This window comes from Helianthus annuus, chromosome 6 (assembly GCF_002127325.2).
Source record: "Helianthus annuus cultivar XRQ/B chromosome 6, HanXRQr2.0-SUNRISE, whole genome shotgun sequence".
Classification (NCBI taxonomy): domain Eukaryota; kingdom Viridiplantae; phylum Streptophyta; class Magnoliopsida; order Asterales; family Asteraceae; genus Helianthus; species Helianthus annuus.
Window position 1 is genome coordinate 30,083,704 of NC_035438.2, and position 27,770 is coordinate 30,111,473.

Consider the following 27,770-nt stretch of genomic DNA (forward strand, 5'->3'; position numbering starts at 1 on the left):
CAACAACAGAATAATCTATTTTTATCACGAAAACCAAACTTTGTATTAATATATTAAATATTTTTATTTTCACTATACAAAATTACATTTACTCGACCCATGTAATACATGAGATTTTTTTAAAATATAACTTTTTATTATTTGATATATAAAATTAGATTTATTCAATTCGTACAACACACGAGGTTTTTTTAAGGATATATATTTTTTATTATTTAGTACAGAAAATTACATTTATTCAAACCGTGTAATGCGCATATTTTTAAAGATGTAATTTTTTTATTAATTGGTATATAAAATTACATTTATTCAACCCGTGTAATAAATGAGGTTTTTTAAAGATGAATTATTTTATTATTTGGTAAACAATATTACATTTATTCAACTCATGTAATATACGTGGTTTTAAAGATATAACTTTTTTATTTGGTATATAAAATTTATTTATTCAACCCCGTGTAATACACGGTGTTATAACCTAGTTAATTAAATAAAGAGTAAACTGCCATTTTGGTCCCTGAGGTTTGGTTACTTTTGCCACTTTAGTCCAAAACTCAAACCTTTTGCATCTGGGTCCCTGTGGTTTCAGTTTTATTGCCATTTTGGTCCAAAAATGAAATCAGGTCATACTTGTATTATAAAATCCTGTAATTTTGTCATTTTCCTCAGGGGCAAATCAGGTCATATTTGTCTTATAAAATATGGTATTTATTTATAAAAAAGAAATGATCATTTTGCCCCTGCAGAAAATGACAAAATAACAGGTTTTATAAGATAAATATGACCTGATTTCATTTTTGGACCAAAATGGCAATAAAACTGAAACCACAGGGACCCAGATGCAAAAAGTTCGAGTTTTGGACTAAAGTGGCAAAATTGACCAAACCACAGGGACCAAAATGGCAGTTTACTCTTAAATAAAAGAAAATTAAAAGAGTTTGAGTAAATTGCCAAAATCGTCCTTGTGTTTTATATTTGCCAGATTCATCCAAATATCCTCAACTTAACAGAAAAAATAAACTAAGTTAGTGGTTTGGATGAAACGGCAAAAAGTTACAAACGTTTGAGGCAATTTGGTACAAAAGTGTCATTTTGGACGAAAATGGCAAACCTGTCCAAACCTCAGGGACGATTTTGGCAATTAACTCTAATTTATTATTTATATATTTAATATAAGATAAGTAGATAAGAAAGGTATTTGTTTTAAAAATATATTAAATTAACAATTTAGATTTGAGGATAATATTTTATTAAAGTATGATAAGATTTAATATTAATTTATTATTTATTTAGTTAATATAAGATAAATATAGATTTGAGGATACCTTCAATGAATGACACGTGTCCAAAAGTTGGTTTATTTTATTACTAGCGGTAAGACCCGTGTGCAAACACGGGTCGTTTCTTAGAAAACAATGCATAACACATTTTATATAAAGTAAAAAAAATAATTAGTGCAGACTTACAAAATTGATATAAACTAATGGTCAACAGGTTTAGTCAACAGGAGTTTAGTTATGTTGACAACCTAACCATTGTTGTCTATCGACTGTTAAAAGCCTTTGTTGCTTTCCAACAGAAGTTTCCTAACAACTGTCATCCATTATCCCCAACAGAGATTGCCATATTGATAGATGTTAAGTATCAGATGTTAGTCAACCCATGTTAAAAGGGTTAGTCAACAAAAGTTAAAAGCGTTAGTCAACAGATGTTAAGAGGATAATGCATTGAACGATGAATTTGATGCTCTCATTAAAAATTAATAAGACTTAAGAACTTGTTTCTAAAACACCAGATATGAATATTTTTCACAGCATGTCTTCTCAGAATAGACTTCATGCAGAGCAAGTCTGACAAGTCTTTCTTCATCTATCATCAGGAATCAAACACAACTTGGTATCAACATTTCACAAACTTCTTTTGCTTTCCAACACGAGTGGTTTTTAGAAAACCATGCATACCACATTTCGGCAGTGTAAGCTCTATTTTGGGATGGAACAGGGGTTTTTATAGGGTGAAAAAGTGAAAGTTGATGTGGCATCTGTTTCAAAGATCTCATATCTAACATCTGTCCATGTGGCAACCTCTGTTGGGGATAACGGATGACAGTAGTTAAGAAACCTCTGTTGGAAAGCAATAGAGGTTAGGAATAGTGGAATCAACAGTGGTTGATTTTAGTCTATCAGTGGATAGACATCAGAAGTTATGAACAGTGGTTGATTTTAGTCTATCAGAGGATAGACATCAGTGGTTAGGATAAACAGAGGTTATGAGTACAGAGGATACCTCTTTATAAGACTATTTTCTTTTTATAAGAACAAAGGATACCTCTTTGTCGAGCCTGTAACGTTCAGCAATTGCTTTATTTTCATTTATTAGACAATATAGATATAGATATAGATACTGTTCTTAAAATCTGATATAAATGGTTGCAATGTTGTTAAAAACTTTCTTTTGTTACCGGTTTTCAGAAAATAGTTCCTTTGAATGCTGGAAACATGTTAGTCATAGAAGACAACGGGACTGTAGCAAAATGGCTATTGTTAATAAGTCAATACCTAATAAATCATGTAACATCAATTACAATCCTATAAAGAGAACAAATACAAATTCATGTTCTTATGAAAGGAATTGTAGTGGCAGCAGCTCGCTATTCTTGCAAAGAACGTCCCTTAAAACAACCAATAAATCCTTTCGATCAGAGAGTCGAAGAAGACTTAAGAGCTACAACTGCAACATTGTCGAGCCTAAAAGAAAGAGTTACGGCAAGGTTTTCGAGCCTAAAAGAAAGACATAAGAGCTGCAACTGCAACGTTGTCTAGCCTGAAAGACTTAAGAGCTGCAACTGCAACAATCTTGAAGCCCTAAAATTAAAGAAATGATTAAAAATCATTCACAGCCATAAAAAATCGTTCACAGCCATAAAAAAACATTCACAGCCAACCAACTAACCTGAACATGGTTTTATACAATTATTCACAATAGCGTTGAGTTTTTAGACGAAAGTCGCAAAAGTGGCTAAACCTCAGGGACGAAAATGACATTTTACTATTTATGAAATAAAGTATGATTTAACAGTGTGTAGAATCGTACGGCTCCATGGGCATGCAATAGAGACTGTCGTTGTTGATGAAGATCTTGAAGAAGTGAAACACCAAGTTCTTCGGGGTCCAGCATGGTCCTTCTGCTGTTTCTCAACAGAAAACACTGTTTTGAAACCACCATTTTAACGCAACAGTGGTTTCAACAGTGGTTTGAAACCACCGTTTGAAACCCAACAGTGGTTTGAAACCACCGTTTTAACCCAACAGTGGTTTCAACCACTGTTTCTCCACAAAACACTATTTTTAACGATAACTCTGTAGCAGAATCCCCAACACTATATAATCTTCTTCGGGTGGCAGTCTCTTGCTCGATATTCGACCCGAGTATCTAAAGAATCCATTAAACGTTATCTTTTCGGATAAACTTCGACCAACATTACGTTCCAAATCCCTGAATCTATTAGACCCTTAAAAAGTACGAACGTGAAATATGGTAGAATTTTTGCGAGTGAACAAACTCCAACAAATAACAACGAATGAAGAATGATTGTTCTACGGATAAAGAACAATCTACGGATGAAGAATCTGTTCCAAGCGGATGAACAGATTCCTATTCTGTAAACAATGAAATCTGCTGATCTGTTAGATTAGATCTGCGCTAATATCGATTAGATCTGTGATTGTCAATTCACTAATATCAACCAGATCTGTTAGATTAGATCTATGTAAACAATCTGCGGATGACCAAGATTCTGTGAGTAGACAAGACTTATGTGCAGATCAGCGGATGAACCATAACATTTCAGCGAATGAAAAGTTTAGGCAGCGAATGAAAACAACAGATGAACAAACTTCTGCCGATGAACAGATTCTAAACAAATTCTGCGAATGGGCTTTATCAAATGACAAAAACCAAATTCTGCGGATAGACTTGATTGCAGACGGATGAACTGATATATTGCAGATGAGCTGATACTGACTTCTAAATCAACAAATGGATTGAACTGTGCTTTTGGCCGGATGAACTATGTTAATCAATGAATGGACTATTTAACCACAAATGGACTCTAAACACCGGATGAACCTGTTTACAAATGAACTGTTTTCGAGCAGATAGCCTTATTTCCGGACGAATAGAAAACTTTCAGACGAATAGACCTTCTATTCGGCCAGATGAACCTGTTCGAGTAGACCCAAAAAAAAGGTATTTTATAATGGTTATAAAAACCTTCTTCAAGAAAAGGTAAACAAACTGCATAATCTTCTTCACATGATAGAATCAATAAACCCTCGGGAACTTTGTCATTGTTCCATAAACTTCTGCCCATTCGCTGAATTGCCTGAAATTAAACTCATATCAGATTTGTGTCAACGATAAAAATCACAAATAAACTGAATAAGTTAAGTGAAAATTACATACCACACCATGAACTGCTTTGACCAAGTAGGATAATATATCTTTACCGGGTTTTGTATTTGGTGTAATCAAGACTCTATGTCCCTGCATAAAATATTATTAATTAATTAATTAATGAAGAAAAACATAGTGGCATAATAACATTGAATGAAATAAACTTTTAAAAAGGAGTTTTGTTACTTTTAAAAGTGGATTTTGGCGGGCATGGGCCAATGAAGTCGGAAGACTAAAACCAAATTCTTTTTCTTTCTTAGGGTCTCTCAATATGAAACTTTTTTCATCAATGTTACGACAAGCTTCACCACAGCTTTGGAGCCAGTCAGCGTGCAGTCGCAGAATTAGTTTGTCCATTCGTTGAGTTTGCATAAATCTGTGATTCTGAATTGATATATCAGTCACCGAGTGGCTTTTTGTGTTATTCGTAAACTGAAGTTCAGCCGCAGTTTGACCTTATGCGCAGTTCAGTTCGCTGATCTGTTATTCGCTGCAGAAAAAGTATACAAATTGTTCAAAAACGAAACCAAAATAGGCATCAAATTTCATATCCATCAATATTTTTCATTCCTCAAAATTACATGCAAATAATAGTTTCATAGGGCAGGAATCAAGCTTTTCTTTCATCTATAAATATACAGGACCGAGCAAAAAAAATCAAACTGAAACATAACCATCTAGATTCAGGTATCAAGCTTTTCTTTCATCTATAAATATACAGGACCGAGTAAAAACAATCAAACTCAAACATAACCATTCATTCAACAAATAAATAAACAGTTTAATAACTAATAAGAAACTACCATAGCTCTTAAGAGTCTGGTCATCCTTAAGTATCCGTCCTTTATAAATCAACCGTTGTTGTGCCGCTGGAATATCACACTTCTGTTCAACAACAGACTTGAACGACTCAACGGACGGCTCGAGGCTCGCTTGAACGAGGAACGATTCAATGGACAGCTAGAGCCTCGCTTGCACCGTATTTTCCAAAGAAACTAAATGAACACAATAACTAATATATATGATTGTTTGTAATTATCTTTTACGTTAAAGAAACTAAATGAAATATATTAACCATATGTACCTCTAAAGAAAAGCTTTTTTTCCTTCTTCGTTTACCCTGTGATGAGGATTAGTCGATATTTTCATCTGTAACAAACCAATAATCAACTATATTCAATAGTTCCCAAACCCCAATATTAAACACTCATACAAATCACTCAATATATGACAATATTAAGAGTTAAAACAAAACTTATAGAAAGTTGTTTATACATTTGAGCTGGTAACCTAACTTCAGAAGCACGCATCAGTTAAAGTAGCCAACCTGAAGTTGTTTAACATGTGAGTCTCACCTGTTGTCATCTGTATTTGATTCGATTGAAAGTCCTCATCGGATTCATAGTTGTGATGATCGTATCGTTTGGAAGATATTCAAAATTCATCCTGAATGCTTCCAGAAACCGAGAGAAATCAAACTCTGCATCTCCCATTTTATCATCAGATGAAAGTATATCCCAATCATACACCTCCTGTAATTCATCATCAAAAGCAACGTTACATATTATCCTCTAAATTCGTCAAATTATATAGATTGTAGATAAAGAAAGCATATAAGCATGTATTATCCTCTAATTCAATAATATAAAAGTTGATTATTTAGATCCATACCGCTACAAACCGAATTAGAAAACAGTTTCAGTACCTGATTAGAGGTCGAGATGAAGGGATCCACCTGATCTTCGGCTTCTTCAATATACCTCAATCCACTAAATTAAGTTTAGAACAAATAAAGCATCAAACTTTCTAGGAAAAAAGCACCTTTGAAACATCAACCTCTATTAACATCAGCCTCCACTTCAAAACACTCCTTGTCAATACACCTCTATTAACATCAGCCTCTACTTCAAAACACTCTTGCCCTACAGTCCTACACCTCTAGCATCCATTCAACATAAACAACACTTCTACCCTATACTTTCTATATACACAACAAATCAATTGGTAAAATAAAAAATTAATCCATCTGTACATGAACAAAATACCTCAGATGCAGCAAGGCGATTGGCAAACTTCCAGCAAGAAATACGGCCGACTTCACGTTTGCAAAAATCGACAACTGTCGTATCAATGTTAGTGCAGTTCCATTTTTTCGTCATCCTGGTCGAACAATAACGCGATTACATAAACAACTGATTATATAATCGAATCAAATACGTATAATAATGATTGATTTGGGAATTAGGGTTTCGTTTTTTTTGCAAAACTATAAAAGATGGAGTATGGAAACAGGGAAAAGAAATTACTTCAGATATTAGCTTCCTTTCTTGCCAGTAATAGTGCTATCATCGATTGTATTGACAACAGGTATATGCAAAATTAGGAAAAGAAATTACTTCAGATATTAGCTTCCTTTCTTACCAAGAGTTACAAAAGTTAAGAAACACATACCATAACATATTTATTATGGATTTGAAGATGAGAAATTGTGGATTTGAAGATGAGAAAACTGTGAAAGTCGGCTTCGAAGTCTTCCCTGAATCCCTTTGGTAAACATATTTATTTTAGATTTGAAGATGAGAATGGGTTGATTTTAGAGAGAGAATTTTAGAGAGAAATGGAGCCCATATTTTGAATTTTAAGTTAATCGGAGCCCAGATTTTGAATTTTAGAGAGAGAGAGTTGAGAGAGAAATGGATTGATTTCTGAAAGTGAAGCTCAGATTTTGCATTTTAGAGAGAGAGTTGAGCTTTTTATAGGTCAGTTGTTTAAATTTTGAATCTGGATCCATGTTTAAATTTTGAATTTGGAGCCATGATTTTGAATTTGGGCAGTGGTTTGGATGAACATCAGTGGTTTGCCGTTTTGTATGAACATCAGTGGTTTGCCGTTTTGTATGAACATCAGTGGTTTGCCCTTTTGTATATGTGGACAGACCTTTGAAAAGGTGAATGTGGGTCAACTTTGAATTTTAAAGTGGTGCAGTGGTTTGAATTTATGATGTCACCATGCTCTTTCTTTGGCTTCCACCTCATTGTTGATGACATAAGAAAAGTCTTGCTGGACATGCTCTCTAGCTGACACATCAGCTTTTCTTATGTCACTTGGATTTCTCCTTTTATATAAAGTATAGATAGTAGTTAGATACATTGAATAACATATGAATTAACTAAAAATAAAAGGTCTTTATGTTAAACCCAACTTTCAAGACAAAGCAAAAAATCATCCCATATGTTTCAACATTGACATGTTCGTTATAAAAACAAATTGCAAACATCAATGTTTTAAACTACATTTTACAACGAACCATTTACACGATGAAGCTATATATATATACATATATATATATATATATATATATATATATATATATATATATATATATATATATATATATATATATATATATATATATATATATGTGGACATATTTGATGATAAATATTTAATGGTTGAATAAGATATTAGAGATAAATATTTTGAATTTTAATGGTTGAATTATCTGTCAATGATAAATATTTTGAATGGTTGAATTAGTTATTAACATCTTCCTAAATATTTAGGTCACCAAATCGGCCAATTTAGAAAAGACTTCTAAACCTAATACATTAGTTAATTTTAACAACCATAACTGAAATAATATGGACCATTGACTCTATAAATATAGGTGGAATCTAGTCATTTCTTTTTTGAAAAGAAAAATTGAGGATAATCGAACTATCAAGTTTGGGCGTAAAAAAGAAGGTTGTAATTTGACTTTATTTTATGAAGGTTGTAATTTGACTTTATTTTATTATTTGTGATTATTTGTTTATCAATTTGTATTATTATATAAACGATCTCTTTTTCCTACGTAGTTACACAAAAAATTTTAAGATATCTAACACAAGTTTTATTATGTAAGGTACAATTTGTCAATGCATGAAATTGATTTCTTCTCATTTAACCTTATTAATTTCACTCCTTTATAGCATACAAATTTCATTTTCAATTAATTTTTAAAAAAAAAAATCTAAAACTACATCAAATAATAAATAAATTAAAAGGTGAAATAAGGTATTTTTAAATAATAAATAAGTAAATCAATAATAATAATAATACATGAATTAAGTATGATTTTATAACTTTAGAGTCAATTTTTTAAAAGGTTTAATTTATATTTTACCTATTAATATAAAGAGTAAACTGCCATTTTGGTCTCTGTGGTTTCGTTTTTGTTGCCATTTTGGTACAAATTTCAAATTTGGCCAGATTTCCCAATTTAAACCCCATGTTTTGTCCTTTTGCTCAGGTATTTTCATCATTTTAGGCTTTATTTTAACTGCTTATCAATTGAATTTAATAAAACCAAATTATTTCATCTTCCCCAATCTGAAACTCAGTCTCTCTCCTCTCTCTCTCTCTCTCTCTCTCTCTCTCTAAACTCACCAGCCTTAACACCCAAAAATCAACTCCACCATTCTCTCTGGTGATCTTTCTCTCCAGAAAACCCTAACAATCGCACAAAATATCCACCAAATCTCTACAATTACCCCTACAAATCCACTATAATCCTGTTCAATTCACTCAAATGGATCGGAACCGGACGGAGAGTCCGGTGTACACCCGACAACGAAGCAGCACCGGTTCATCTTCTCCGGCGATGTCACCGGTGAACAGTGAGAGAGAGAAACAAAGGGTTTCGTTTCGCCGGTGAATAGTTAGAGAGAGAAACGGAGGGATTCGCTTGTACCGGAATCACCCACCACCACCGTCTCCCCTCCACCACGGTACATCCACCACCACCGTCACCCCTCCACCACCGTACACCCTCCACCACCATACACCTCTTTCCACTTCCCACTTTTTCACCGTGGATTCTGTAACACCCCGAAAACGGGTTTGGTAATCAAACTCCGTTAATACTAAAGGACGGGTAAAGTACCGTTAGTAGTAAAAATAACCCGGTAAATATTTGGATTTAAATAAGAAATCCTAATATTAAATACAAACGAATCAAAGTTTTAGGGAAATTGAGTCTATAAGAGCCCGAGTTAACGGGACTTAAAATAAAAACGGGTTATAACTCCCGGGACCCACCAAGTAACTAGGAATATTAACCTAGTTAGTTGGTGTCTTGACATAATAGAACAAATTTGGTTAAAATAACCAAACTATATGATTAACAAAAGTGGAGGGGCCTATGTTGTTAAAATTGAAACTTATATTATTAGTTTTAATTAAAAACTAAACCAAACACCCCATTTGGATGTCTGGTCGATCAAGAACAGGAGAGGGTGACCTCCCTCATCCTCAAAACCCTAAAATTCACTAAACCCACAAATTGAAGGCTCAATCCAAGTTGAAATCAAAATCTGAACATGGAATCGTGATCACCTCGTCAAGAGGATCATAAGGTATGTCGAATTAGGGTATTTCGATTCAACCTAAGTTCTTGCATGTGATTGAAATCGAGTATTGAGCTTAATTATGTATAGAAAACATGAAATTGGTAGTGATATAAGGTTTGGGGGCAAACCCTAGATGATTTCTTGTCAAATTCTTGCATAATGATGGTATGGATCAAAATCACCATAGTGGGTGATTAATATGTTAGTAGAACTTGATAAACACTAGGGTTAAAACTCTTGTTCTAGTGTAAACTGAAATTATGAGATAATCCTTAAAATATTGATGTTAAAAATATGTGTATATTGTCTAATTGAAGTTAATTAGGGTGATAAACTCAAGTCATGAACTTGGTTTAGATCATGTAGAAATCTGACCCGCTAGGTGTTCGATAAAACGCCTAAATGAGGGTTAAAATGTTGAAAGTTGGGTAAAACGCAGATTTGAATATGTTAAGAAATAATGCGTTAAAGCTTACGAAAGAGTTCTAAACTTATTATGAATTGAACTCTTTAGGCAAGGAATCCGGAACGTCAAGCGGACACGCCGGAGGAGATACACGCGGAAAAGGTGTGCTTTAAAGGTACGTAACTATGGTTTCGTTACGTTATGCTTGATTACGTATTTTCGCTAGTAGACTTTAAATTAGCATTATAGATGAAATTGGTATTTAGTTGAAGTGATGAAGATCACTAAATAGATAAATGGGTCAAAAGATGAAATTATCACCCTTTGACAATATCGACTAATGGTTAGTTGAGTTATATGATTATAGGAATGAATATCAAATGGATGTATACCTCGCTATTTCTTAGTGGCTATTAAGGCAAGGAATCGAAACGGGTCAAAATATTTGTAGGTCCCCTTGATGTGTATGGATCTTCACAGAATCGTCTTTCCAATCAAGAGTGCGGAATCCTCTTGATCAGAATATCACAGAAACAAGTAGAAGAACTGAAACAACAATTCAATCAAACCGGGTTTTTATTGATTATCTATCAATACTGATTACAATCAATCAAAACCCTAACCAACACTCAATTTCGTCCAAGCACTCACTCTCACGAAATTTTGTCTCTCAAAATTTTGTTCTCGCTGATTAACCTAAACCCTAATGTCTAACCTTGTTTATATAACACAAGGGTTACAACTGGGCTAGGTTAAACACTCTTGGGCTGCGAATTGGACAGGCCCAATTCGCCCCCCATCACCCAACCTGGGTTTAGTTTAGCCCAAACTCAATTATCTCACTAATACAAAGCTAAATCCGCTAACCGTTTATCGTTTAACTAATTACAAGATATCCAAAGACCAAATCTAAGCTGTTGTCACAAATATGCACCAACAATATTGATCCGAGTCAGGTATGTAAAATGGTTTAACTTATCACTTAGAACTTGAGGCTCTTTAAGAGTTAAACAAAGTCAAAATTGGATATTCGGTTATCTTAAAGGCAAACCGAATGATTTAAGTTATAATGGTGGTATTTTAGAAAAATAACGTTTTCTAATCAGAATTATAGTTAAAAGATCGGATTTTGGGTCAAACAAGCATCTAAGAGTCATTCGTCGTAAAAGAGGGACTAAAATTGACAAAAATGCCCTTGTAGGCTAAATTGAACAAACAACCCTTAAAGGTTGTTTGGAAACGAGTCTTTATGATTTGATAAGTACTTAGGACGAGTATAGAAGTTGAAAGATGTAATACATTAGTTAAATGGCTCTACTTGAGTCTTTGCCGTAGAACGATGAGTTGAGAGGTAAACTCGGTTTATATAAATTACCATAGTAAACCCACCATAATTACAGTTGTGGTGGAAAATTATATAATAAGAAATGTGGTAAAGTAAGGTTAGGAACAATCGAAAGCGATTTTTAGTTAGAAGGTGCTTAAATACCCTTAACGGGTCAAAATAAGAATTTGAGCGTAAACGGGTTTCTATTAAGTAAGAAACCCGTGATTTGAGATTAATATGATAGGAGATGTGGAATCTAGGAATTTCATTAGTTTAAAGAGCAAATAAACATGTTTGTTTGATAAAAGTTGAATGGGTGAAAACTTGGTAAAATGGGCAATAAGCTGAAGACTTAAAAGTCTGAAATTTTGTTAAACCGGATGTTGGATTTTAACTCCATAATGTGGAGAATCAAATTACAATTACATAGGAAGAAACGATAGGTCAATCGGACAAGCGGATTAAAAGATACGAATGTTTTCGTGTCAAAAATGGCAAAAAGGAAAGGGCTGATACAGGGGCCACCGTAACTTACGGTGCCCACCGTAAGTTACGGTGGGGGCTGAAATCATTACGCCAGTTCTCTACTGGTTTACGGTGGGGACATATTAAATCAGGGGCCACCGTAACTTACGGTGACCACCGTAAGTTACGGTGGAGGCTGGATCTGAATTTTTGTTTCTAGGATCAAGGGATTAATATTGGGATTTTCCTGATTTTCTTTAATTCGATGCTCCAACCCACGTTTATTTGATTATCAAAACTAACTTTTAAGTTGGTTTTGAACATAGGTGAATGTCGAGAGCCCCGGATGAAGATCAAGCGTCGAGCAAGAACCGAACACGTGTTAATGAAGCTTCCGCAAAGTTGTCTCGTCGTTATTCTAAAGCGGCGAATTAAACCACAATAGGTGGTATCACTTTAATTTGTAAAAGTTTTTAATAAACCAGTATTTTAGCATAAACGTTTAAATATAAATACTCGGTAATTGTGATTTAATTAATGAAAATCGCGAAACAAATTTATGGGTGTTACAAGTTGGTATCAGAGCCCTGGTTTAAGAGATTCAAGTATGGTGGGAAAACCATGCTTGGACTTAAACCTTATGCTCTTAATAAAGATTGGTGTTCGGTTCGATGCTTGATCGCAAATCCGGTAAGTGTATGTATGTTAATCATTTAGCATATTAAAGTGTGGTAAACAACACATAGGGTTATCGTGTAATACACGTTACCCCAATTAAATGATAGATATAGTTAACAACATTTCGTGCGCTGACACATATAGTAAAAAAGTCTTGTATTATGATATGGGCATTTAGTAAAGTTGACATTACTAACTTTTGTGAATGTCTCGATTGAAGGACACTTGCATTTAAAGATGACAAACGTTAAACAAATTAAGGATGTGATAGAGGAACAGTCTGAAGCATGACAGGAGGAACATGCTCACTAAGGACTAAATCGCGTAAAGACCGCGAACAAGGTTAATGGCAAGAAACGCCCATCGGGGCAAGCATTATCAGGTGCGTGCTTTTAAATATAATCGCGCGATTAGCAATATGCAACAAACATGTAAAGGATGATTGTCGCATACGTAAATTAGAAACTTGGGAAACCTGAATAGAATACCTATCCAGGATATTATTTCCAAGAAAACTAAATAGAGGTGTTACTTACATGGGGTGTGATGTGAAAGCTATAAAAAGGTCGTGTATGTCATGTGTTAATCGCTTACTCTGGCCAAGTAAGTAGTGGCATATGATACCATGAGTTTCTTATAGCGGACACATTTACATCTGATGTAGTAAGGACGGGGTAAATGGGACAAATTAAAAAGTACCCAAAAGAATCAAATGAGCAAAATATCTGATAATAATGTAAACGCACAGTCGAGTGACGGAAGCATATTACATTAGGAAAATGAGCCCGAGTGAAGGGACAAAGAAACACGTAAGATGGTCAGAATACGTATCGGGAGGGGGTGTACTTACACTCGAACCCGGAAAATGCAAACATGTAAAATGATGTAGACATGTATTGGGAGGGGGTGTACTTACACTCGAACCCGGAAAATGCAAACATGTAAAATGATGTAGACATGTATTGGGAGGGGGTGTACTTACACTCGAACCCGGAAAATGCAAACATGTAAAATGATGTAGACATGTATTGGGGGGGGGGTGTACTTACACTCGAACCCGAAGAATATAAACATGTAAAATGATCAAGATCTGCATTGGGAGGTAGTGTATTTACACTCGAACCCGGAAAATGCGAATATGTCTCTAAACATGTCATTTTTGTAAAACGTCAAACTCGAGGACAAAGTCAGAATATAAAAATGAAGCGAGGTCTTAATGCATACCGGGAGGGTTGCAATAATAACGACTTCGGTAAAACACCCGGTTGATGGGTAAGGATTTAAACACACGCATAGACCGAGAAATGGGAACTCGGATGGAAAGCTAAAAGACTTGGATTTTGAGTCATGACTAAAAGACGACAAGATGAAGTAAATAGAAGTTTTGATAAATCATGTTCAACTATTTTAAAGTTGAACGGGTCGAACAAAGATTGAAGTTTGACATTCATAAGTGATGAATTTTCACGCGAACAAGTCAGACGAATTTAGTAAAGAATGACACTTGCTAAAGTAAGTAAGCGCAAACCGAATAAAGGAAAGCGCGAGATATTAATGACCCCATGTAATGGGTCGGAATTAAATATGAAATGATTGCGGACACAAATTACAGTCAGAGGGAACGAAATTTTGATGCAAAAACAAATGATTTTAGAATATAAAGAGGACGATCTACGGGAATCATTATAACCTTCGGGTTATAAACAGTGTAATGGTCTACGGGACTAAACTGACCCATGGGTCATGAACAAAAAGGAAAAGAATCATAAAGGCAATGCCCTAAAGAGGTGAAAGCCTAAAGAAATAGCCTACGAGGCTAAGTAAAAGAATCTACGGGTTACTTAGACGAGCGAGGGAACCAGTAGAGAATTCCCACATAAAACTAGGACTGTAAAAGAATAAATTACGGACTGTCAATATCCTGGTACGGATAATTGACAAAAGATAAAGAGGAAATCCTAAACTAAAACTTCGGTTTTAGTAAGAAATAACGTTTTTACAAATATAAATTCTGGTAGGAATTCAAATAGTAAACATGAAAGATACAAGTCTTGACAATGATAGGCGCAAGACGATATATTCGAAAAGTGATATTTTCAAAAATGAAAGGTTGATATAGATTAAACACGATGTGACACGAACACGGTCAAGAAATGCAATGTGAAGTGGAATCACATTATAACCAAGTGAGCGGTAAAGAGTAACTGGACTAATAAGTCTAGTTAGTGGGACCGGTTAAGGTCAGCAATTCAAATCAAGAAATTTGGTTTGCTTGTAAGCGGTAGATTCGGTATAACTGAACCGAATAAATGAATTTGAAAACAAAAGAATTTGTTGCTAAAAGTGAAAGATTTCACCAAAGACCTTTAAACGGGTCAAAGTAACGGATTCATAAAGAATTTGATAGTATACGAAAGCGATAGATATCGCTAAGTTAACTAAACTAGTGGAAATAACGAGATTACGTTATTTCAAGTTGCACTATGTCTTATGAGATACGTAGACAATTAGTGACCAAAAATATGTTACCAGACTTATCTGGAAGTACTAACAATTGGTTAAAAGAGTAAGTAATGTTTAAAAGATTTCTCGGATCAAATACATTGAGTTTAAACTCAATGAATTATGTAAGAAAAGGTTTCGAGGACGAAACCTCTCTAAGGGGGTAGACTTGTAACACCCCGAAAACGGATTTGGTAATCAAACTCCGTTAATACTAAAGGACGGGTAAAGTACCGTTAGTAGTAAAAATAACCCGGTAAATATTTGGATTTAAATAAGAAATCCTAATATTAAATACAAACGAATCAAAGTTTTAAGGAAATTGAGTCTATAAGAGTCCAAGTTAACGGGACTTAAAATAAAAACGGGTTATAACTCCCGGGACCCACCAAGTAACTAGGAATATTAACCTAGTTAGTTGGTGTCTTGACATAATAGAACAAATTTGGTTAAAATAACCAAACTATATGATTAACAAAAGTGGAGGGGCCTATGTTGTTAAAATTGAAACTTATATTATTAGTTTTAATTAAAAACTAAAACAAACACCCCATTTGGATGTCTGGTCGATCAAGAACAGGAGAGGGCGACCTCCCTCATCCTCAAAACCCTAAAATTCACTAAACCCACAAATTGAAGGCTCAATCCAAGTTGAAATCAAATTTTGAACATGGAATCGTGATCACCTCGTCAAGAGGATCATAAGGTATGTCGAATTAGGGTATTTCGATTCAACCTAAGTTCTTGCATGTGATTGAAATCGAGTGTTGAGCTTAATTATGTATAGAAAACATGAAATTGGTAGTGATATAAGGTTTGGGGGTAAACCCTAGATGATTTCTTGTCAAATTCTTGCATAATGATGGTATGGATCAAAATCACCATAGTGGGTGATTAATATGTTAGTAGAACTTGATAAACACTAGGGTTAAAACTCTTGTTCTAGTGTAAACTGAAATTATGAGATAATCCTTATAATATTGATGTTAAAAATATGTGTATATTGTCTAATTGAAGTTAATTAGAGTGATAAACTCAAGTCATGAACTTGGTTTAGATCATGTAGAAATCTGACCCGCTAGATGTTCGATAAAACGCCTAAATGAGGGTTAAAATGTTGAAAGTTGGGTAAAAGGCAGATTTGGATATGTTAAGAAATAATGCGTTAAAGCTTACGAAAGAGTTCTAAACTTATTATGAATTGAACTCTTTAGGCAAGGAATCCAGAACGTCAAGCGGACACGCCGGAGGAGATACACGCGGAAAAGGTGTGCTTTAAAGGTACGTAACTACGGTTTCGTTACGTTATGCTTGATTACGAATTTTCGCTAGTAGACTTTAAATTAGCATTATAGATGAAATTGGTATTTAGTTGAAGTGATGAAGATCACTAAATAGATAAATGGGTCAAAAGGTGAAATTATCACCCTTTGACAATATTGACTAATGGTTTGTTGAGTTATATGATTATAGGAATGAATATCAAATGGATGTATACCTCGCTATTTCTTAGCGGCTATTAAGGCAAGGTATCGAAATGGGTCAAAATATTGATCCGAGTCAGGTATGTAAAATGGTTTAACTCAGCACTTAGAACTTGAGGCTCTTTAAGAGTTAAACAAAGTCAAAATTGGATATTCAGATATCTTAAAGGCAAACCGAATGATTTAAGTTATAATGGTGGTATTTTAGAAAAATAATGGTTTCTAATCAGAATTATAGTTAAAAGATCGGATTTTGGGTCAAACAAGCATCTAAGAGTCATTTGTCGTAAAAGAGGGACTAAAATTGACAAAAATGCCCTTGTAGGCTAAATTGAACAAACAACCCTTAAAGGTTGTTTGGAAACGATTCTTTATGATTTGATAAGTACTTAGGACGAGTATAGAAGTTGAAAGATGTAATACATTAGTTAAATGGCTCTACTTGAGTCTTTGCCGTAGAACGATGAGTTGAGAGGTAAACTCGGTTTATATAAATTACCATAGTAAACCCACCACAATTACAGTTGTGGTGGAAAATTATATGATAAGAAATGTGGTAAAGTAAGGTTAGGAACAATCGAAAGCGATTTTTAGTTAGAAGGTGCTTAAATACCCTTAACGGGTCAAAATAAGAATTTGAGAGTAAACGGGTTTCTATTAAGTAAGAAACCCGTGATTTGAGATTAATATGATAGGAGATGTGGAATCTAGGAATTTCATTAGTTTAAAGAGAAAATAAACATGTTTGTTTGATAAAAGTTGAATGGGTCAAAACTTGGTAAAAAGGGCAATAAGCCGAAGACTTAAAAGTCTGAAATTTTGTTAAACCGGATGTTGGATTTTAACTCCATAATGTGGAGAATCAAATTACAATTACGTAGGATTAAAAGATACGAATGTCTTCGTGTCAAAAACGGCAAAAAGGAAAGGGCTGATACAGGGGCCACCGTAACTTACGGTGCCCACCGTAAGTTACGGTGGGGGCTGAAATCATTACGCCAGTTCTCTACTGGTTTACGGTGGGGACATATTAAATTAGGGGCCACCGTAACTTACGGTGACCACCGTAAGTTACGGTGGAGGCTAGATTTGAATTTTTGTTTCTAGGATCAAGGGATTAATATTGGGATTTTCCTGATTTTCTTTAATTTGATGCTCCAACCCGCGTTTATTTGATTATCAAAACTAACTTTTAAGTTGGTTTTGAACACAGGTGAATGTCGAGAGCCCCGGATGAAGATCAAGCGTCGAGCAAGAACCGAACACGTGTTAATGAAGCTTCCGCAAAATTGTCTCGTCGTTATTCTAAAGCGGCGAATTAAACCACAATAGGTGGTATCACTTTAATTTGTAAAAGTTTTTAATAAACAAGTATTTTAGCATAAACGTTTAAATATAAATACTCAGTAATTGTGATTTAATTAATGAAAATCGCGAAACAAATTTATGGGTGTTACAGATTCCGGCAACTTCACCTCTGGTAAAAGCATAAAACGATAACCGCCGGCGATGTACACTTCAACCACATCCCGATTCTCCAACCGCCGCCATCAGAGCATCGTCGCCATTAGAGCATCGTCGTCATCAGAGCATCGTCGTCATCATCGGAGTACTAAAATTCAAACACCTCCCCGACCAAATCTGAAGGTTTGATGGAAGGATTGGAGTTTGTCGATCAGATCTTAGGTGGTGGTGTAGTGTTGGTGTTAATGGAGGTGGTAGGGGGTTCTATAGAGAGAGAGATTGTAAGAGTGTGTGATAGAGAGAGAAGAGAGAGAGACAGTGTGCGCAGAGTGGATAGAGAGAGAAAGAAAGAAAGAAAGGGGTTTTATTAAATTTAATTGATAATCAGTTAAAATAAAGCCTAAAATGAAGGACAAAACAGGAGGGTTTTAATTGGGGAATTTGGGCAAATTTGAAATTTGGACCAAAATGGCGACAAAAACAAAACCACAGGGACCAAAATGGCAAAAGATTTGAAATTTGGACTAAAGTGGCAAAACTGGTCAAACCTCAGGGACCAAAATGGCAGTTTACTCTAATATAAATAAAGGCAAAAGTAAAATGGAAACATTTTAATTATTAATATAAGAGACGAAACGAAAAAAATCACCCCGTGATCAATTCTTGGTTTTCCGGACGAGGTAAATTTGATTTCATCAAAATAAAAAGCTACGTAAAACGAGGGTAACGTTTTATCTTTCTTATATTACGTTTTCATCGAGAAGTGCTGTTAAAAACGCAACATGCATGTTAGGTTTTCATTGAGAAATGTATAAATGATTTTGTTATCAAAATAAATAGCATTGTCGAACTCTTCTTTGTGACAATGACCATTTCTCTTACCCCTTGTGATCACCCTTTCATGCTTGTACCTTTTTTCAAAAATATCAATAATAATACGTATGTATAGGTGTTCTTCGGGTTGCAGTTTTTGACAGAAAAAAGTGACCCCATAATCAACCCATATCAAGTTCGGGTTATTTTGGTCGGTTTGTTCGGTTTTGAATGTAAAATGTAAAACAAAATTTATAAAATTCATCAATATTCGTATTGATACTAAAAAATATTATCAAAATTCAAACGTTATCTAACAATTCACAATATGTCACACCCCTATTTCCACGTGTCACTGGTGGGCCCGGTGGAGAGTATCGTGACGTAGTTGATATCATCATAGTCAAACAACACAAATAATAAATGCACAGCGGAAGCAAAAGATAAAATATTACAACCCGATATAAAGTAATATCCAAGTATTACAAACGGAATGTAAAGGATCCACAGGCGGATCTTAAAACAGAGAGATAAACACCGTTCAACAGACTTTAAGCATCTAGAACTTGCAAGATTCCCTATTGACGCCCTGAGCTCCCAGCCAATTACGTACAGTACCTGCCACTTAACCTTTTTGGAAAATACGTCAGTTTACACTGTTAAATACAACTTAACTGACTCATTTTGAAAATAGTTTAGAAAAATTGATTTGAATGCTCAAGGCACAAAATTCTTTTATAACTTGGGAAAATTATATAGAAATAATCTCGTATACAGATTTACATGTTCGTTATACATTTAGGGCCCGATGTAGAAACCGAGTCAAGATTAACAGACACGCCACAAGTATAGGCCCACAAGAGAGTGAGATACCGTTTCCCTTATGCAACTGTCAGGTGTATGCCTACACCCCGTGCATAAGACGTGGCCATTTTATAATACAATGATGCCAAGGATATCCGGGACATGGTCATTAACCCCTAAAGGCTTTTATTTCAAACAATACAGATTAAAGCGGGTTACCTCAATAATTTAATCACAATACGATCAAACATTCAATACCCAACCAAGCGGTATTATTATAATACCGTATCCCAAGCCCGTATAGGGAAAATAAGTTAAGAGTATTTACCTGAGCTAAATATAAATTCAATCCCAGCCGTATATCAAATAGTACTTCTACTGGGGATCCTAATCTTAAACGAAGGTTTTTAATAACCTATTAGATTCCTAACGGGTCTTGTTTAAGTATTAACTTAGACCGGTTAGTTTTAAGGAAAGGTTTACAGTTCAACGCAAGATTATGCGAAGACCTGATTAGAATGTGGTTTAGTCCCAACAAGTTTGAATACTTGTTTAATATGGGCTCAAAATATTTTATTTAACATATAAGATCAGTAGAAAAAGGTTTGGGGTCAAAAGGATTTATAAAACTCATTTTATAACCCAAAAGGGCAAAACCGGCAATTACCGAATCATAGCTAGAACCCTATGTTATGCTCAGCCTAAAAATAAATAAAAATCTTCAAAAATCCCAAAATATTATTTTATATCAGTAGGTAAAAAGTTTGGTTTCAAAAATTGGGTTTAGATAGGCTTTATGCTAATTAAGCCGTTAAATTAATAAAGAGCTTTCTAATTACGCTATTGAGCATAACTCCTAATCTAGACCTCAAACTGATGTTAAATTTTAGGGACAAGTTTATAATTCAGTAGTGAAGGTTTCTATCCTCTCACATTTTCAAAAATATCATTTTAAGGTCAAAGGGCATAATGGTCAACATTTAGGCATTTAACGAAAACAAGCATGAACTAGGATTTCAATGGAACCAAGTTGTATAACCTTGGAGGGTTATACTAACTTATAATATGGTCCTAATGGAATCCTAAGGCATATCTAAACTAAGCTAAATCGGGCCAGAACTGAAAGTCAAAGCAAAAGTCAAGTTTTGCGACTTTCGGTTCCGAACCGAGCCTATAGTTAGAATTGTCGGGTTGAATCATGCTTAGGCATGTTCAACTAATATTTACCGAGTTATTTAAGTGAGAAAACTGATTTTATGACTTTTATATAATATCCATGTATTTTATTTAAAACTAACCCGTTTGACTTTTATTTGACCCGACAATTAAACTAAGTAAACGTGGTAATTAGGAGGTGCCCTTTTAAGGGTTAAACACCTACCTAATTACGGTCACGTAGCCATGTTCGATGCGAACAATGGCTCAACCATTTAAAAGTCAAAGCGTTTATCGAAAACGCTTGACTTTCGGTTAAAACGCTAAAAATTAAACTAAGCATGAAAGGACACTTACAAAGGTCATTCAGAGGTATAATTAAACATATTGACACTTTTAGTCCCTCTCACTTGCAAAGTTGCGCATAACTTTACTTATAGGCATAAAAACCTTAGACGGCCATCACTTGGCATTCCCGAGAGTATAATTAAATATTATGAAGCTCCTGGTTTGTTAAAAGGTCACTCAGAGGTAAGAATTAACATGTTGACGCTTTTAACCCTTCATTGCGCAAACTTTCAATTAATTCCACAAACGGCTACACTCGATCGCCAAGGGGCTCATTTGTGAATGTAAATATCGTGAGAGGTTATTTAGAAACTTATTTTAGGTATGCTAACACTTCTAGTCCTTTCATAATCAAAGTTTTTGATTTTTTTCGAAAAATTAATCCCTAAATTTCAATGTTTGACTTCATTAGGGTTCATTACACGTGTCAATACTTCATTGGACGTGATTTTACGAGGTGTTACATCCTCACCCCCTTAAAAGAAATCTCGGCCTCAAGATTTGCTTAAGTAATGGAAGTACTCTCTCGGACAGTGGATTTAACTTCCACAGCCTATTTGGACCTCTAGAGGCATCCTAAATGACCTTTATAATAGGTTCATGTTTTCTTCCTTAGATTCTAATCCTGATGATCCTTAATTGATACGGGTTTCTTATCATATCATAAATACGCATATCATTATGTGATAATGCTTCTCGACTTATTGGTGAAACACATCCTTAAATCATTAGTGTGGGTCACATGCGAGTTCCACCACGTTCCATAAATAGGTTTTAGTTTATAAGCTATTGACCTTTGATGTATTTGATTTCCTCGAATGATCCCATATATAGTCAGAGCTTAACTAGCCTGTCGTATAAATATTTCAGTACACCCTTCTTAGAGCGATACTTTCAATTGAACCTTATTCCTTATTAAGGACTTAAGAGGGTTACGACTTTTATCAATCCTCGATTTTCCGCTGACTACTGGAAACTTTCAGATGATTATGGATTTGTATGATCTTATTCGTTGTTTCTAAGGCAAATTTCAGATCCTGATAATTGAACTTACCAGTTTTCTGTCTAACGATAATTGTTTAACATTCTATCTATACAATGTCTCCAAAGAAACAGCTTTGATACTTATATATCAATTATTATAGAAACGCTTATCTTAAGGTGAGATGGTTATTCCAACCATTGCTTTAATCTAATATTAAGGAATAGCTAATCCTTGCCGTTAGTCGATCAAATCGGCGATCCTGGGCAGCTGATGGCAATTCTTAATTGTTGCCTAATTAGGGTTGCGGTAATCAAATGCATAAGCAAAATGAACCGTCTTTCTTAATTAACTATACCGAATTCTCAGAATATTAAGTTAGGCTATATGAATCCTTTATTTTAAAACTTACTTAATCAGGGTTTCGGTTCTTCCAATGATGGTACTAGCCGTCATGGAGATTTTATATTAATGCATCCCTAAGCGGGATGTTAATCTTAACTCTACTTTCCTATCAGGAGGTAAACAGGATAATCTTAGGAGAAGATGATCAATATACAAGGAGGTTACATAGATTTTCCAATTCTCAGGCTCCAGTTCACTTACCATGGTTTGCGTCAGATAAGTGACACATTCGTGTTACGAGTCCACGGATTTCTTACTCAGGGACATTTACTTGGATAATTCCATTCTATATATCTTCTTTGAATACCATTAGCTGACTTTAATACCGTATGACCATTGGAATATCTTTGGGGTTCCATGCATTAAACCTCCATACTGATCAGGCATGGAAGTAATCTATGGAACATATTAAGATACACCAATCCTCATATGGCGCTTTTGTCGTACCATCTGGTATTCGCAATCGATAGAGATCAAGAGATATCAATTACTTATGATGATGCACTTCATCTGGAGAGAGGGTACACCAGAATTTCATGACTGATGACTTTTGACAGGAGCAGAAGATATGGTTCCTATGATTTTCGTCTGTAAGTTTTACCTTACACTTAATATCTAGGGTTTTCATGGGAGTCTTTAAGAGTTTGCTATACTTACCATCTATGAAGGATTGATTGGCATCCAAAATAAAGAGAACTCCTAGCGTTTTATTCAACTTCATATTTTATGCTTAGGGTTCTAACAGACAGATTTAATAACTTACGATATTTATTCCACAAATGACTTATCTGCAACTGAATCAAACAATGCCTTTGCATATATATCATGGATAAGGACGTACCGGTTATAACATTTTTATTTTGTATGGCCTCCTTTGCATCCATCTGAGAGACCTTAGCGTTGGTCTTCTTATCTCCTTCAAGCTTCTTAGCATACTTTGGGCAATTTGATTTGATATGCCCTTTCTCGTTACAGTTGTAACAAGTCGCATCTCCTATCTTCTGGCATTCCAATGTTTTATGCTCCCTCGATTTGCAGATCCCACAAGCCCTAGGTTGCGATTGGGATTTTGGTTCGTACCTGCACTTCCCACAATGGCGCTTCTTGCAGGTCTTGCATTTAGGTTTCTGGTTGGACTTTTGTTTGTTCTTCTTTTTAGAGCTCTGGGAGATATCTTCCTCCCTTTTCCTTTTCAGTTCACCCTTTACATTAGAGGCACGAACGAGATCCTTCTCGTGAGAAATGAAGGGTGGTCTTAGTTGAGATTTGGAGCAAATAGCATTGGGCTCCTTGAGCTTTTTCACAGCCTACTTCACAACTTTTCCAACAGCTGCGTCTATCATAGTCTGAAGAACATCTTTGGTAATTCTAAGGTTCACAATTGTATCATCATTCGCATGTGTCGCATTATCCATAACACGATCAACGACTGTCTTATCTGAGTTTGTCATACTCGATATTTGGTTCCTAACACCAAATAAAACAATTATTTAGTTGCAATCTAGCAATCGCTATTCATCATCCTGATGACCTAATATATACTAACCATGGTATCGTTAAACCATACAGGTTAATATAGTACGAACATTCTAAATGAACGTCATTTAGGTATGTATATATATCAATTATACTTAGCCTAGGTCATAAAAGACCATTAATGGCGATTAAGATTTGGACCTAGTCCATCACCCGTTTGACAGGGGATCAATTGTCACTTCTGTTTTGATCATACTGATGATTTGAATAGCTTTAAAGCTTGATATTAGGGTATTGGATAAGAGTGTCTCCTATTGGATAATAAGCATCCAACTAAGGTTGTTGAAGCAGTCTCTAAATGTTATCGGCCAATTCTACCTTGCGCTATAAGCCTAAGATCCTAATAGGCGGATACGACTGTTTACAACATTTATTGTCCACGATAGATTTTTCTGTGCCAGAATCAAATAATCCCCATATAAGCATCGTTGATAAGGAAAGGTACCTTTTATGATGTCATCTTCCCGTATTGCCTCCTGGTGTTCTTCCGGAAGACTCACGCGTTTGCTTTCTTGGCCTCTTCAGACTTCTTCTGATTCCTAGGGCAGTTAGTCTTGATGTGCCCCTTCTCGTTGCAACCATAACAGGTCGCATCTTTCAACTTTTTGCAATCCAAGGTCTTATGCTCCTTGGACTTGCAGATTCCACAAGGTAGAGGCTGAGATTCAAATCTGCATTTCCCCAGGTGGTATTTCCTACATGTTTTGCACCTGGTCTTTTCACCCATCTGCTGGTTACCCTTATTAAACTCGGAACTCTTTCTATGATCAGAATTCCCCTTTTTCTTCTTATGGGAGCGATGAGAACCCTCATCCTCCTTTTTACGCTTCCCTTCTTCAGAAACTTTGGCAGCCTTGTTTCTGACTACGTCAAGTGTGAGAGATAGCGACAGATCTGCCGCTGACCTGAATGTAGTAGGTCTCGATGCTTTCACGCTTGCCTTGATTTCTGGGGCTAGGCCTCCAATAAAGCGAGCTATACGCTTTGGTTCCGGTGTGATCAAGTAAGGAACCAATCGAGACATAGTATTGAAATTTGTAAGATATGCCTGGCAATCTAAGTCCTTCATGACCAATGCCAAGAAATCAGCTTCAATTTTCTCAACTTCATGTTGAGGACAGTAATTTTCCTTGATAAGAGCAACAAACTGATCCCATGTTTGATTATACAACGGGATTTTCCCAGTGGCCTGGATTAGCGACCTCCACCAAGCTAGAGCTTCTCCTTTAAAAGATTGTGAAACAAACTTCACAATGTCTTGCTCTGCACATCCGCTAATATCAACAACAGTGTCCATCTCTTCGAGCCATGTCATGCAGTCGATGGCTCCTTTTTCTCCCGTGAAGTCTCTGGGCTTGCAGAGAGACAAAATATTTATACGAACAGGTTTTAACATGTGGTTCTTGATTAAGCACAACCTATCTAGGTGGAACACTCCTCTGATTTGACGAGTTATGAACATCGTCCTCCTTTGCATCATGTGATTTAGAAGGGGGGTTACTACGAGCCACAACTGGAGTCTTAGAGTGTGCACCACTTGACTGATTATACTGTCTGTCAAGAGCTCGAGTAACAGCATTATCTATTAATGCCTGCAGTTCCGCACCAGTTATATTAACTCTGGTAGCATCATTATTCTCCCTCGGGTAGCTGCTAACCTCCTCTACTCCAGCCATGTAGCTTGATTGCTACATAAATATTGACAATGATTTATTTAGATGTTATTATGGAATCACCATTTTTGACGATTCATCAACCATGGTAATATAAACCATATTGGTTAATTTGTTAGTTATATTTAATTAGTATTTTCATTATAGTTTATCCTAGTTATAAGACATTAAGGATATTAAAGTGGCGCAAAAGGGCTAGTCACAAAGACAGTTTTTAAATTTTTAAGCCATGATTTTGGAGAATCGAGGCATTTAGGTTTGAACATATTTCATTACCTTTTTCTTGACAGAGAGTCAAAGACTACAACTGTCTTTTGCCCCATAGGACGTTAATTATAGCCCGTAGGCACTTCATCCTTAAGGGATGGTTATATAAATAAGGGAAATTGAAATATCCCAATTCAAAGATGACCTATGTGATTTTATCATATCACAGTTTGTCGAAAATGTTAACATGCTTTCAGATGTTAACAAGAATTGGAATCTTTTGTGTAGGTTTTATGTAACACCTCGAAATTTTGGGTCCAATAATGTGTTAACACGTGTCATAAGTTTACACGCGGCATTAAATATTAAATAAAGGACTAAAGTTGACAAACCTTGAAAGTATGTAAATTCGAGGGTTATAAACGTCAACGAAGGGTAAATATACGGTATAGTAACCCTAAACGATGCTCGTACCTTCAAACGAATAAATCATGGATCGTACGGAAGCGAAACGCGGAAGAAAGTGAGAGATTACAAGCTACAGGGGTTAACCGTGTCAACATGTTTAATTATACCTCTGAGTGGCCCTTTAACGCTCCCGAGGCTTTGTAACAGTATTATACACTCACTAGAATATATTGTATAAATTCTGCGAAGTTCCGCTTTAAAACAAGAAATTACGATCGAATTCGTATGAGAAGGGTAAAAAGCGTCAATAATGAAAGTTAAGGCTTTCAGAATAATTAAATAAACTAACCAGGGACTTAACTAAGCAAGTAAATAACACGAGGCCCTTAGTTGTAAATAATCAAGGGCCAAATCGCAAAGTTACCCCTTCAAAACCCGAAAGGTCAAGTTAATGATTACTAAAGATTTCATTATTAATTACTAAAGATTTTGTTACCCCTTCAAAACCCGAAAGGTCAAGTTAATGATTACTAAAGATTTCATTATTAATTACTAAAGATTTTGTTACCCCTTCAAAACCCGAAAGGTCAAGTTAATGATTACTAAAGATTTCATTATTAATTACTAAAGATTCTGTTATTTATTACAAAGATTTAGTCATCATTACAAAAGATTTAAAATCTTTGAAAAATAACCCTTTCGCAGGCCGCGTTGCGTTTTGGGTTAAGTTGAGGCGAGCCGCGAGCCTCCTAAATTGTACGCGTCTGATGTTGAACTCAGGCGACCCGCGTACAAAGTGCATGGATCTTCCATGCGGGCCGCGCCAGGCGCCCAGATGCAGAAACATGCTTAACTTGGCTGTTCAGCCTTCTAAACGCCATGAGATGCATTTAAACCCTGCCAATTGGTCCCTAAACAACCCCTAAGCATTAGGAACTCATGTTGGAAGGTTGTGGATAGTTGGGGGACTTGTGTGTCAAAAAGTTGTGGTAAAAACTACTATAAAAGGCCATATTAAGTTCACAACTTAATCATAACTCACAACAACTTCTCTGATCATTTCTGAAGCTCCCAAGACTTCTTCTAGCCATCTAAATCGTGCTCAAACTTCTGTAAGTTGTTTAGAACATTTGGAGTTTAGTTTTTGCTTAGTATATAGCTAAAAATTCAACCGTCGTAACTACGGTTTGACTTCGGTATAACTCCTAAATAGCTCAGTCATATCTCGAATCAAAAGTAGTTATAAGTTGGTATCTATGTGGGTAATA

The 27,770-nt window shown here is 35.3% G+C and overlaps 1 protein-coding gene across 1 annotated transcript; it reads right to left on the reverse strand.

The window, feature by feature from the left end:
• Nucleotides 1-3,347: 3,347 nt before the first annotated feature.
• LOC110882697 (PAX-interacting protein 1-like) lies at nt 3,348-4,900 on the reverse strand. The gene is made up of 4 exons (XM_035974088.1): nt 4,642-4,900; nt 4,465-4,545; nt 4,273-4,384; nt 3,348-3,511 (listed from the first exon to the last, which is right to left on the reverse strand). The coding sequence occupies exons 1-4, from the start codon at nt 4,825-4,827 to the stop codon at nt 3,348-3,350; spliced, it is 543 nt and encodes a 180-aa protein (XP_035829981.1). The 5' UTR covers nt 4,828-4,900.
• Between the last annotated feature and the right edge of the window lie 22,870 nt (nt 4,901-27,770).